Below are 12,393 nucleotides of genomic sequence, written 5' to 3' on the forward strand. Positions count from 1 at the left end.
CAAACTCTTTTATTGGAACAGTTTCAGCATCTCCTTTGATTTAAAGCCTTGAAGTCTGGAAATGAGGCCAAATGTCTTCTGTTCTTTAAGCTCCTTTGTCGTCTGACCAAGAAAAGAGTTCCTCCAAAATGTTTCTCATTACTTTAACTAAATGGGACAAACTTCCCTCTGAAGTTTGAAAACATTAATGTCAATAACTTTTATGATAAATCTTGAAACAAGTTTAGTTTCTGCCAAGAATCTAAATCCTGGAAGCAGCTTCGGACCGACTGGATCGATGTTCTGACTGATTTCAGCTGAAATGTTTATTATGTAAGTTATTAATTATTCAGTCTGAATCAATGTGTTTTCTTTTAATCCACACCAGTGTTTCCGCCTCAGACAACACCACACACTAACTACTGATATTTAGATTGTTTGGTCAAAAGATCAGAATCAAAACATACAAAATTAGCATAAAATTAGCATAAAAACATAAAACAAAAGTAGGGTTATTATTAAAGCAACAACATCTGCTCAAGTAGCATTAGAAGAAATGTTAGCTCTAAAAAAGTATCATTAAAAAACTAATGTTAGCTTTAAGGTTAGCGTCAAATAAGTAAAGTTAGCTTAACATGCTAGCTTAAAAGCAAGAGCATCATTAAAATGTGAGGATATTATTGTAAATAATCAAAAGCAGCATTAACATTAAAAAGGACTGTTAGCTCTAAAAAAGCATCATTAAAAAAGTAGATTTATAAAAAGTGACATCAGCAAAAGTAACATTAGCATTAAAAAGTGCGGTTAGCTCTCTGTGTCTCTTTGCTCTCCGACCGGCTGCCAAACCAAACTTCATGTTTGAATCCTCAGTTCAGGGAATTATTCTAACGGCGTGCGGAGCAGCCAAATCCCTCCGGCCTCATTCTTCCTCCTGGAGCCGCTGATCGGCCTTAATTCAGTTCGGGGTGGAATTTATGATGAAGGACGGCAATTTGTTGACACGTTCGCCCCGTTGAGTGGAAAGTCGTGTTTCTTTCCTGCTGTTCGTGCAGAGTTTAGAAAAAGCTGCTGATGGGGACGATTTCCTGGTGAGCAGCTGACGGCCATTAGATGCTAATTGGACAGATGAAAACCTGCAGAAGTACAACAGAAGAAGAAAATGTGGCGTTGGGAGTGCTGAGAGGCCTTTTTTAAATTACATTTTACCAGAATTTGCCAAATAGGTCGATTCCATTCTGCACGTGTGGAGCTGCAGGACCTGCCTGAGAATCATCACGTTTTTAAGTTTTCTTCACCGTCCTTTAAAATATTTCTTATCTTCAGTTGTCTCCACTGTCACAGTAACCCAGCGGCTCATACGGGGATGTTGGGGGGAGTGAAGCTCTCTGTTTTGTCTGTGGGGGCTTTGAAACTACTGACCCATATTAAACTCTATCATGGTAGCAAGCTGTTAAATATGCTTTAAATACTGTGTTTATTCTTTGCAGTTCTGAATGTCATATTCAGATAAATTTTTCCGACTAACTTTTAAGGTGAACCTGACCTCGTTATTTCCAACTGTGGGTGAAAATAACCAGATTTTAATTTAACCCAAGAACAGAATAAAAATAACTCTGACTCTGGGTCAAAACAAATACAGGTATGAGTAGTAGGTTGAGTCTTATGGTTCTAAATGTAGACGACTGATGACTGAGAATGATGCATTCCCATTAGTATCTGCTGAGTGATGACTTTCAGTCTGTTGGAAACATGTTTCAGTCCAACTTTTGGTTTTTCTTCAGCTTCAGTGGAAACTTTCATGCTCAAGTCCAGCTGATGAAACCAGAGAGAGTTTAATGTGAAGAACCAAACACCACAGCAACCTCCAATTAACTCACTGGGAGCCACTCAACACCTCAGAAACCAGTAATATCTGTCCACATCCTGGTGTGTGAGTGACTGGTAGGTGGTAAAAGTGTTGGAACTGGTCCAGTAGATCACCTCAGCCAGCAGCCACCAAACGGGCTGCAATGGCTGCAACGTGATCCTTTGGGACAACTGCACCTGATCACAGTAGGTCCACTAAAAGAGCTTGTTTGATCCACTGACAGGCTCAGAGTGTTATTCTAAGTGTGTGACAGCATCATGGAAAGGATCCCTACAGAGAGAGACCTGGAAGATCCTTTTGGTTTAACCACAAACAGCACACACACCAGACTACATTCACTAAAACAGGGATTTTAGAGAACAGGACACTGCTACAGCTGCCTTGATCAGTTGTGTTATTGTGTGACTTTGGTGTTTTAAATAGTTAGTTCAGATCAAACACAATAAAATACAAGCTAAACAAGCTGTTTGTATTCTGTACGGCGACCTTGAGAGCCTTGAAAGGTGCCCTAAATAAAATGTATTATTATTATTATAAATGATGAGGCAGCAGTAGACCAGTGCCTCCTTCATTATGCACATTAAAATGACTGTTTTTTCAATGGAGTCTGGTATGTTTGAAGAGCGCGATATAACCAAAATAATTCCAAAACAATAGTGATTCATTTAGGTCACAGAATACAGGAGCTGCTGGATAGTTTGTGTCAGTTAAAAGTAAAAGTAAAGTTGTAATTAATCATTAGTTTCATTGTTGATTGATCTTGTTGATTTTGAGTTTAAGAGCCTAGTAAAATGAGATAACTTTGGATTATTATATTATTGGACCACAACTTGTCTGTGAATCATTTAGTGTTCAACTCTTCAGCAACTTCAACCTTCATGTTTTGCTTTAGTTTTTTTTGTATGTGTATTAATCTTGTTTTTAATCCTCTGTTGATTATTTATTACTTTTTTCTGCCCTTTTGCTCTTTTCTTTTCTCTGTAACACTGAAAAACAATAACACAATTGTAAAAAAAAAACAACATTTTGTCTCTGCAACGAGGTATAACTGAAAATTATATGTAATTTTCAGAGGACCCAGGATCGAACCTTGGGGTACACCACGATACAGAGCAGCTGAAGGCAACTTTATGAGCCTGTTTGCCCCAAAATGTGAACTTATTTGTTCTTTTTTTAACCAAAAATAGGATGAAGTGACATGAAAGACACAGGAGACAGAGAGCAGGATACTGTCAAATGTTTAATCCGTTCAGTACAGGGTGTTTATCTCAGTGCAAGTGCCAAAAACAACAATATCAAGCCGTGTTTGGTTTATGTACAAACGTGAACTTTGGCATTGAGAAGCAGAGCGTGGAGGGAACAGTGAAGGCAGCAGGAGGGTCCGACAACGAGAGCGAGACGGCAAACACCTTCAACCAGAGCCGGAAAAAACCAAAACACAAAACATCCGGAAGAAAACAGCAGCAAAGAAACAGAAAGGTGAACGAACGTCCGAACAGAGCGAAAGGCCAAGAATCAAACCGAAAAATAACACAGAATGACGACCGTCGTTTTTTTTCTTCATTTCAATCAACCACAAAAACAAGTCAATGAACAAAATTAATGGTATATATATTTATATTTATATATCTAAAGTGCAATATGGTACAAAAATATAGAAGGTCAGCAGCACCTCGATACATTTACAAAATAAATACACCATTCAGACAAAATAAATTACCGCAAAAAAAATCTGACATAATTGGAATGAAAAAAAGAAAAAAAGCAAGGATTCACAAAGATTAAAATCTGTTGCCTCACAGAGCATCAAATAAGTTTTTTTTTTTATCATATTCTGCTATTTATTCTGCTATATTTAGAATATTTACAGACAATAAATATTTTCCAATTTCTTTCCAAACAATCAGTATCACAGACGACTGCAACACGAGTATTTAGGAGTCCACTCCGACTTTCCGTAGGTTTCTGAAACACAAACAGGGAAAAAGTGGTTATTATTACTATTTAAGACAAAACAGATAAAATGTTATGACAACATATAAGATATGAATCATATCAATATTAAATCTATCTCATTATTATTATTATTATTTTGTTTTATGTCAGAACTATTGGAAGTTCAGGAGCACGAGACATTTTCTCTTCAGTAAAATAATCTTTAGTAAAATATATGAGATCTACGACACGGAGCAGGAGCGTAAAGTTTAATGAGCTAAATTCAGTTTTGTCACTTAAATCTTCCTAAAACATTAAATCTCAACGACCTACAGATGGAAATCAGTGATCTTATGAATAATTTATTGTTTAATTTGAACATTTTGACTAATTTAGATTCAAAATCAGCCAAATAATAAATCAGACTCTGATCTAAACTCCTTCAGATCCGCCCTGAGGTCTGATGTCACTTATTAAAAACATCCTCAGCTGATTTTAGTTATTTCAGATATCAGATCACTCCGGTGCATTCAGGTGACCCTGAAGTTTGTCAGGTGACCCTGAAGTGTCAGGTGACCCTGAAGTTTGTCAGGTGACTCTGAAGTTTGTCAGGTGACCCTGAAGTGTCAGGTGACCCTGAAGTTTGTCAGGTGACTCTGAAGTTTGTCAGGTGACTCTGAAGTGTCAGGTGACCCTGAAGTTTGTCAGGTGACCCTGAAGTGTCAGGTGACTCTGAAGTTTGTCAGGTGACCCTGAAGTTTGTCAGGTGACTCTGAAGTTTGTCAGGTGACCCTGAAGTTTGTCAGGTGACCCTGAAGTTTGTCAGGTGACTCTGAAGTTTGTCAGGTGACCCTGAAGTTTGTCAGGTGACTCTGAAGTGTCAGGTGACTCTGAAGTTTGTCAGGTGACCCTGAAGTTTGTCAGGTGACTCTGAAGTTTGTCAGGTGACTCTGAAGTTTGTCAGGTGACCCTGAAGTTTGTCAGGTGACTCTGAAGTTTGTCAGGTGACCCTGAAGTTTGTCAGGTGACCCTGAAGTGTCAGGTGACCCCGTGGACTCACCTTTGTCAGACACTGACAGCGTTTTAAAGCAGCGCCCTCTGCAGGCCGAGCAGAGACCTCCACTCCAGGTGGAGTCCGCTCCCGGATTCGTCCTCCAGCCTCCAGCCCAACGAACGCGCCCTCCTCTTCCTCTTCTCCCCCTCCCTCCTCTTCCCGGACCTCCCTTTCTTCTTCTTCCTGCTGGACGTTTTCAGCACGCCGTCTTTGTACGTCTGAGACTTGTTGGTCTCCTGCGGCAGGTTGGTTCCCTCCTCCTCCTCCAGCCTGAAGCTGATGGGGAGGTTCTTGGTCCCTCCGGGGGGTTTGGAGTGCAGGGTGCTGCCGGTGGTGCTCAGGTGGATTCCCAGGCCGACCCCCGGGCCGACGCCGGCGCCGCTGCTGCTCCCGCCCCCGCCGGTGGTCCGGACCGGGAGGTCGCGGATCTCCGCCGTGTGAACTTCGTCCAAAAGCTCCTGCAGCCACATGCGGCGCTTAAAGTCCTGCAGCGCCCGGCCTTTGTCGTGCATCAGCTGAGCGTGAGTCACAGAGCGCTTCCTGCAAAACATCACACAGGAAACACGTTTCAGACGTTTCACATCCAGGAAACACACAGAGACTAAAAACAACTGTTTCCACCAAACTTCATGTAAAGTTTTCATCATTTTGAAACAACGAACAGAACAAATGTTTGAACGCTCCCTCTCAGGACAGGACGTGTTCTCCAGCAGAGGGCAGCGTGAGCACAACTATCTCATCCATCAGTGTTCAACTCTTCTGTTTCTCCTCCTGATCGCTCTTTAATGGCTGTTTGACCCTTTGGTGTGGAGGAAGTCACCTGATCAGACTGTGAGGACAAACTGTCAGGTGACCTCAGGACGTTCACGGCCCTTAAAATAGGCCCCAGCGAGATTTGAACTCGCGACCCCTGGTTTACAAGACCAGTGCTCTAACCCCTGAGCTATGGAGCCAGGTGTGTTTGACTCCGCCCACGACACGTCCCAACCAATCAGGATCACACGAGCGACTTTTCAGACTCATTCAGACGCCAAATGATCAATAATCAGTATCAGAAAACATCCTGATTACTGATTAAACCATAAGCTCAGATTCTGCTGGGGGTCAAATCTTTAAACTGGTGCTCGTGTGTTGGTGGTTTTCCTCTGACATCACGCCGACCTTTGACCCTGAGGGGTCCAGGTTTGAAAATGTCAGTCAGGCCCCAGCGAGATTTGAACTCGCGACCCCTGGTTTACAAGACCAGTGCTCTAACCCCTGAGCTATGGAGCCCTGTGTCACTGAGGGGGGGGCCACACCCACAGGAGGACACCCACCTGCTGAGAGCTCTGACTACAGAGGACTGTGAGGGACAAAAGGGTGGAAAAGCCTTGCAGTAAGCACCCACATGGTGGCGCTATCAGCACAAACAGTCCTCAACCAGACTTCATTCAAATATCTGATGTTTTTAAGGTGTCGCTCTTCACCTCGTTATTACTGATGTAGCAGCAGCACATCATCATCATCACTGAGGAGAAGAGACGCTGAACCACCTCACAGCACAACAGCAGGCCCTCCGGCCTCAGTCGTGCCCCCTCGCCAGGCGGCCACTGGGGGGCGCCGTCGGCACACAAACACTCAGGAAACACTCGAGCCTGCGGCTGAACTTCACACCGAACTCCAGCCGTGACCGGACAGAAGCATCAGACCCAAACCTGCTACTAAAGAAGAAGAGGAGGAGGAGGAGGAGGAGGAGGAAGAGGAGGAAGAGGAGCTCTCCATCAGCTGACTCTGCCCAGATGGGACGACCTGTTATCTTTCTCGATACGATCGGGGCGGCAGGAGGATCGAGGCTTTGCTTTGCCGCGGTGTCGTCTTACTCAGAGTCTTAACTCTTAGACAAACAGGGAGTGGGGGGGCGCGGCCCGAAGCCTGGGAACCGGCGAGCTCCACCGCCGGCCAAACACTTCAGGTGTCTGAGCACACAAACACTGGCAGATACCCACGGCCGATTAGGAGTTTCCCATGATGCCCTGCTCCCCCCGCCGGCGTGTGATCTGGGGGCTGAAAGCTAAAAGAGGGAACAAGTGAGTGATGAAACCACCCAGACTCTGTCCTCCTCACTCAGCCCCCCCGCGGCCAGAGTGTGTTTTCCTGCTGAATAATAATAATAACGCCGAGCGCCCCCCCCCAGAGCAGCGTGTGTTTACATGCATACAGATATTTCCTGCAGGTCGCGGCAGAAGAAAGCGTCTCCCCAGGAGGACGCCGCCTTTGAAAGCCGATCACCTTTAATGAAGCTCACATCAAACGCTGGGGGGGGCAAGAAACCGGCAGCAAGTCCAGAAGGTCCGGAGCCTCAGATACAGACTCCCGCTTTGGGTTTTGGTCCTGGGGGGTCTGTGACCGTGTGGGGGGGCTCTGTCCCTCTGACACTAAACTTCTCACTCGTTTGATCGACTCTTAGTTTTCAGGTTTCGTCTCTTTAAACCTCCTCCAGCGTCACATCATCACTCTGGAAACAGGACGCAGGAGGTCAGAGGTCAGCGCCCCCCCCCGGCGCTCTCGGTCTGACCTCCCACCTGTCATCACGCCGCCGTTCCCTTCGGTCATCCTGACACCTCACGCGTGTGGAGCGGCGTGAAGACTTCGTTCTCCGTCCAGGTGGAGGAGGGTGAACACACAGGTGGGGAGTACTGACCACACAGCCGTCGGCGTGGCGGCGAGGAGGAGATACACACAGAGACAAACGGGAGCTGCAGGGAGAGGGGTGAGGAGCGAGGGGGGAGGAATGTGAGGGAGACTTACATTCTGCCGCTCAGGGCGTCGATGGGCCGTCCGGAGTGCGGCACCGGAGAGCAGAGGAGGAAGAGAGCGAAGCACCACTGCTGCAGGACCCTCCTGGAGCAGAACATCTTCATCGGCCTCGAGTCTGCAGAGAAACACAGGATGAGCAACCTGAGCAGAGGAGGTTCAGGACGGGGGAGGAGGAGAGGAGGGAGGAGGAGAGGAGGGAGGAGGAGAGGAGAGGAGTCAACGGGGGAAACTTACTCTCCCACAGCAGCGTCTGTCCCACACGGAAAAAGAGATAAAGAGCAGGAGAAGTGAAGCCTGTAAGTCCTCGCTCAGACTTTCCAGTCTGACGCCTCAGGAGACACGATCCAGGTGATGACACCTCTGGGGGGGCACGCCGAGCACAACGCTCCCCACAAGCCCAAACACATCCAGGAGCTCGTCTGGAGTTACGCTCCTCCGGGAAAAACTCCCAAAAGTAGAGAAGAAGAAGAAGAAGAAGAAGAAGAGTCCAGCTGCAGCTCCGGCAGACGTCCAGGCGTCCTCAGAGGGAGAGTTAGAGCGCCGGGGGGACGGACGGAGGAGCTGCTGCTGCTGCTGCTGCTGCTGCTGCTGCTGCTGCTGCTGCTGCTGCAGGTCGCTCTGATGGGAGCGTTTGCTGCATGCTGCCTGAGAGCCCGAGGAGGTCAGAGGCGAAGGGAAGGGGAGGACTCCTTAACAAAGAGGAGGGCCTCCTCGCTGCCTCTGCCCACCGAGAGTCAGAGGAAAACACACAGAAGAAGAAGAAGAAGGAACGGCAGGAAGGTGGCACCCGAGCAGCACACTGAGAGACACCTTAAAGGAGCTACGGAGGCCCCGTGGAGACAAACGCAGCACCGAGCTGCACCTTCACACATGAACTTAAACTCTGCTCGTGAGGAAACTAAGAAAACTAAGTGAAAGAAACAGTTTTTTAATTTGTGAAATAAAGCACACGTTGTGGATTCACCTGAAAACTCACGAAGACAAAAACAAAACTAAAGAAAAACGACAGAATCATTAGTGTAAAAACTAGTTTGTTGAATGCTGATTGTGATTATTCTCACATATGTTTGATTTTAGATATTTAAAACGATTATTGTGATATTTTTAGTTGGTTTTTTTCCTTTTTGAGTTTTTGCAAGACGCCTTAAATGGAGGCTCAATAGTGCCAAAAGTACTGAACTGTACGTTCACTGATTTGTCTGCTTCATCGTGACTGAAATTAAAATCAGATTCTGCTCATGAGGACGAGACGACGACACACAATAAAAGAAAAAAAAACTAAACAAAACAAACATTAAAATAAGTTAAATAATCACAAACAAACACTGTGAGGCTGATTAGTGCCAAAACTACTAGTGTCATATAGAGTTTATATACTTTTTTACTTATTTCACATTTCTAATATGAAGCATTTTGAGTATTTGTGTATTAATTTGCCACATAAATATTTTTTTTACTATCATAGTGCTCAACCCTCAGAAGTTTAAGGTGTCGAATGTTAAATGTCTTAACACGTGATACTTACGAGGATCTTAACAGAATAAAGTCTAACATTAGCAAAACTTTTATTTAAATCAGAGAGAGACCTGGAAGATCCTTTTGGTTTAACCACAAACAGCCGTTATATCGCTCTCTGCACACACACCAGACTCCATTCAAAAAAACAGGGATTTTAGAGAACAGGACACAGGAGCTGCTGCCTCCATCAGTTAGTGTGTTTGTGTTATTGTGTGTCACACAGATATTTTGTTGGATCTGAACTCACCCTTTAAAACACCAAAGTCACACAATAACACAACTGATCATCACAACAGGTCTCTCTCTGTAGGGATCCTTTCCATGATGCTGTCACACACTCAGAATAACACTCTGAGCCTGTCAGTCTGTTTGTGCCTGTTGTAGATTTTGCTGATGACTCTCTGGCCGCACTAAGACTGGGAGGTATTTCCTGACTGGAGCTCTCGCCCTGTGATGCACAGTGACAGCTGGTTTGCGTGGGCGTCACAGCGGTGACTCTGGGCCATCGCTGGCCTTTTTACGCCCGCTGCAGACCTGACGGGTCAGGTGGTCCGTCTCAGGTACGGCGGCCGCTCGGCCTCCGGACACGGAGATTAAACCTGAGCAGAGGTGATGCGGTCTGGCAGGATGAACCCTGAACCGTCAATAATGTCAAGATGTGCAGCCACGTGCAGAACGAGCAATAAAAAACACCCCAAACACTCTAAAGACAGGCAAACAAAAGTCTTGTGGTTTTAAGGTAGATACCAGAACTAAAACATTAGCATCCAACATTTGCTGCTCTCGTCTTCCATAAAAACCTGCAGACGTCTGAATCCTGAGTCATCAAACGAAAGTCTTCCATCAACCCTTAAAACCCCCAAAGTTACACAATAACACTAACTAACCGATCGCTGCCACCAGACTCCATTCACAAAAACAGTGATTTTACCCCACAGAACACAGGAGCTGCTGCCTCCACGTATTACTTTATGTTACTGTGTGTTACACAAACATTTATTTGGATCCAAACTCTCGTTTAAAACACCAAAGTCACACAATAACAAGGTCAAGGTGGCAGTAGACCAGCAGCTCCTGTGTAAAATTACTGTTTTTCACTCTCTTCAACCAGACACCAGACTCCATTCACAAAAATGCCAATTTTACCTCGTAGAACACAGGAGTTGCTGGTCTACCAACGCCTTGATCGGTTTGTTTGACGCCCACAAAGCCAAACTCGAGGCTTCAAAACGGCGGCTCACAAGCCAACATGTCCACTTCTTATATACAGTCTATGGTTTAAATTCAGTGGAAGAGAATGGCAGCAGCTCGTGAGTAAAATTACCACTTTTGTCAATGGAGTCTGGTGGTTATCGCTCTCTTCAGAGATAACAGACTCCAAAAGTCTTTATTTGGATTAGAAAGTGTTTCTAACTGTGTGTGATGTCACTGATTTGTGAAAAAGCTGCAGACTTTACCTGTGAATAACTTCTAGAGACGCAGTAAAACCCTCAGCCCTTCACTGACATGCTCACGGGATTATTCGAAATGACTGTAAACACATGATGATGTGAAGCGTTCATGATGCTCGTCAGCTTCTTCTCCTACTGTAATTATCATCTTTACAGCGGCGCTCTGCTCCTTCACATGTCGTTAACAGATCATTACGATGGATTACAGGATCTAATCTGATCTAATCTGATGTTATCGGTTCTTTGGGATCAAACAGCTTCACAGACCACCAACACTCTTATGTAACTCTGCTGCTCCTTGTACCCTGATGGAGGAGGTTTCTCTCTGCTGTCACTGTATCTCTGAGCTTCATCGGGGCAGACGGGAGGTGGAGGCACTGCTGACTCATGGGAACTGTAGTTTTTAAGCACTAAGTGGGTAATACGGCCCCAAATTCAGGGGACAAATTCACCAGCAAGAATAGAAAAACAGACTGAATACGTGTGAGATATGAAGCAGAGCGACTCTCTCACCAGACTCAGTTCACCGATCAGCTGTTTTTAGTATTAGCAGGTTAGCTAGCTAGCTAGCTCCAGGCGCTACGGTGGCCCCCGGGGGCCAAACACATGCACCGAATGGCAAATCTGCTCTTCAAGCTGTTTGCATTGGTTTGGTCAGAGTGGCTGAGCTGTAACAGGATGACGGAGACATTTAGCGCTGGCAGCCTTCAGCAAACACAACATAAAGACTTTAACACTGTTCAAGACTTCTAAATGTTGAATACAAGTAAAGAACCCGTCACATGTGAGGAGCTCCAGTTTCCTGAGTTAACCTCCACACATGGGAGCAAACAGCAGTAAGTCAGACGAACAGCGCCGCTCGCCCCCCCGGCTCTGACTGACACGTGTTGAAACATCGGCAATGTGTTCCAGCTGTCGCCTCCGACAATTAGAAGCAGACCCTCGGGAGAGGACGGCGGGCCAACGCACACTCGGAGGGTCTTATCGCTCAGGCAGGACCCCCGCAACTCTGTGTGGAAATCATTTGTGGGGAAAACTGTTTACACAAGCAACATTTCACATGTCTGGAGATTTATGGGCGGCTGCAGAGAGCGGAGCGTGTTCAGAGGACAGGACAGGCTGATGTGTGACTGAACACCAACACCTCCTCTGTGTCCACCTTTACATGATCAACTCTGAACATGGTGCATTTGATCTATGTGCATTTAATACTGTCACCTGTGATGTTTCTGTTTTTGTTAAATTAGCATTCTTGCTAACTGTTTTTACTCTGACGTGTTCCTGACGAACAAACAAACCAATAAGTAAAACATATGATGATATTAGTGGTCTCTCACGAGAACCACTGACGGCAAATCATGTCGACGCCGAAACAAACACAGCGACCGAAGACGGGACTAAGGTAACAATAAGTGGAGGAAATAATTCAATTTAAAATGAGCAAACTTGTATCTAAATTGCTGCCTCACTTGGTTAGTTTGTGTTATTTTGTGTTACAGAAATATTGTGTTGGATGTGAACTAACCCTTTAAATGGCCAAAGTCACTCAATAACACAAACACACTGACTGATGGAGGCAGCAGCTCTAAAATCCCTGTTTTTCTGAATGTAGTCTGGTGTGTGTGCAGAGAGCGATAGAACGGCTGTTTGTGGTTAAACAGGACGATCTCTGCTCGTTTTCTGCTCCTGTTGAGTTTGCTGGTTGATTGTTAATGTTATTGGTGCTTCTTGTTTTTCTTCTATTACATTTTTATGTTCTTTTAAATCCAATCTAGTCTTCAGCTGGTCACTGA

General features: G+C 45.2%; 1 protein-coding gene, 1 long non-coding RNA gene and 2 other non-coding genes across 4 annotated transcripts in view; 1 reads left to right on the forward strand and 3 right to left on the reverse strand.

The window, feature by feature from the left end:
- LOC139222061 (uncharacterized) overlaps positions 1-12,393 on the forward strand; it is a 295,725-nt gene that overhangs the window by 87,591 nt on the left and 195,741 nt on the right. The gene's annotated exons all lie outside the window — the stretch shown is intronic.
- On the reverse strand, positions 3,757-7,912 carry pthlha (parathyroid hormone-like hormone a). Its single transcript, XM_070854146.1, has 4 exons — positions 7,866-7,912; positions 7,623-7,746; positions 4,842-5,375; positions 3,757-3,811 (listed from the first exon to the last, which is right to left on the reverse strand). The coding sequence occupies exons 2-3, from the start codon at positions 7,733-7,735 to the stop codon at positions 4,865-4,867; spliced, it is 624 nt and encodes a 207-aa protein (XP_070710247.1). The 5' UTR covers positions 7,736-7,746; positions 7,866-7,912; the 3' UTR covers positions 3,757-3,811; positions 4,842-4,864.
- Positions 5,716-5,788, reverse strand: trnat-ugu (transfer RNA threonine (anticodon UGU)). The gene has a single exon. It is a non-coding gene; the product is annotated as a tRNA-Thr (tRNA).
- trnat-ugu (transfer RNA threonine (anticodon UGU)) lies at positions 6,035-6,107 on the reverse strand. The gene has a single exon. It is a non-coding gene; the product is annotated as a tRNA-Thr (tRNA).

The sequence above is a fragment of the Pempheris klunzingeri genome, chromosome 22, assembly GCF_042242105.1.
Source record: "Pempheris klunzingeri isolate RE-2024b chromosome 22, fPemKlu1.hap1, whole genome shotgun sequence".
In the NCBI taxonomy this organism is placed as follows: domain Eukaryota; kingdom Metazoa; phylum Chordata; class Actinopteri; order Acropomatiformes; family Pempheridae; genus Pempheris; species Pempheris klunzingeri.

Coding starts and splice junctions, on each gene's coding strand:
- pthlha (XM_070854146.1), bottom strand. CDS start 7,735: ATGAAGATGTTCTGCTCCAGGAGGGTCCTGCAGCAGTGGTGCTTCGCT. Junction 5,376..7,622: donor GACGCCCTGAGCGGCAGAAT/GTAAGTCTCCCT, acceptor GATGTTTTGCAG/GAAGCGCTCTGTGACTCACG.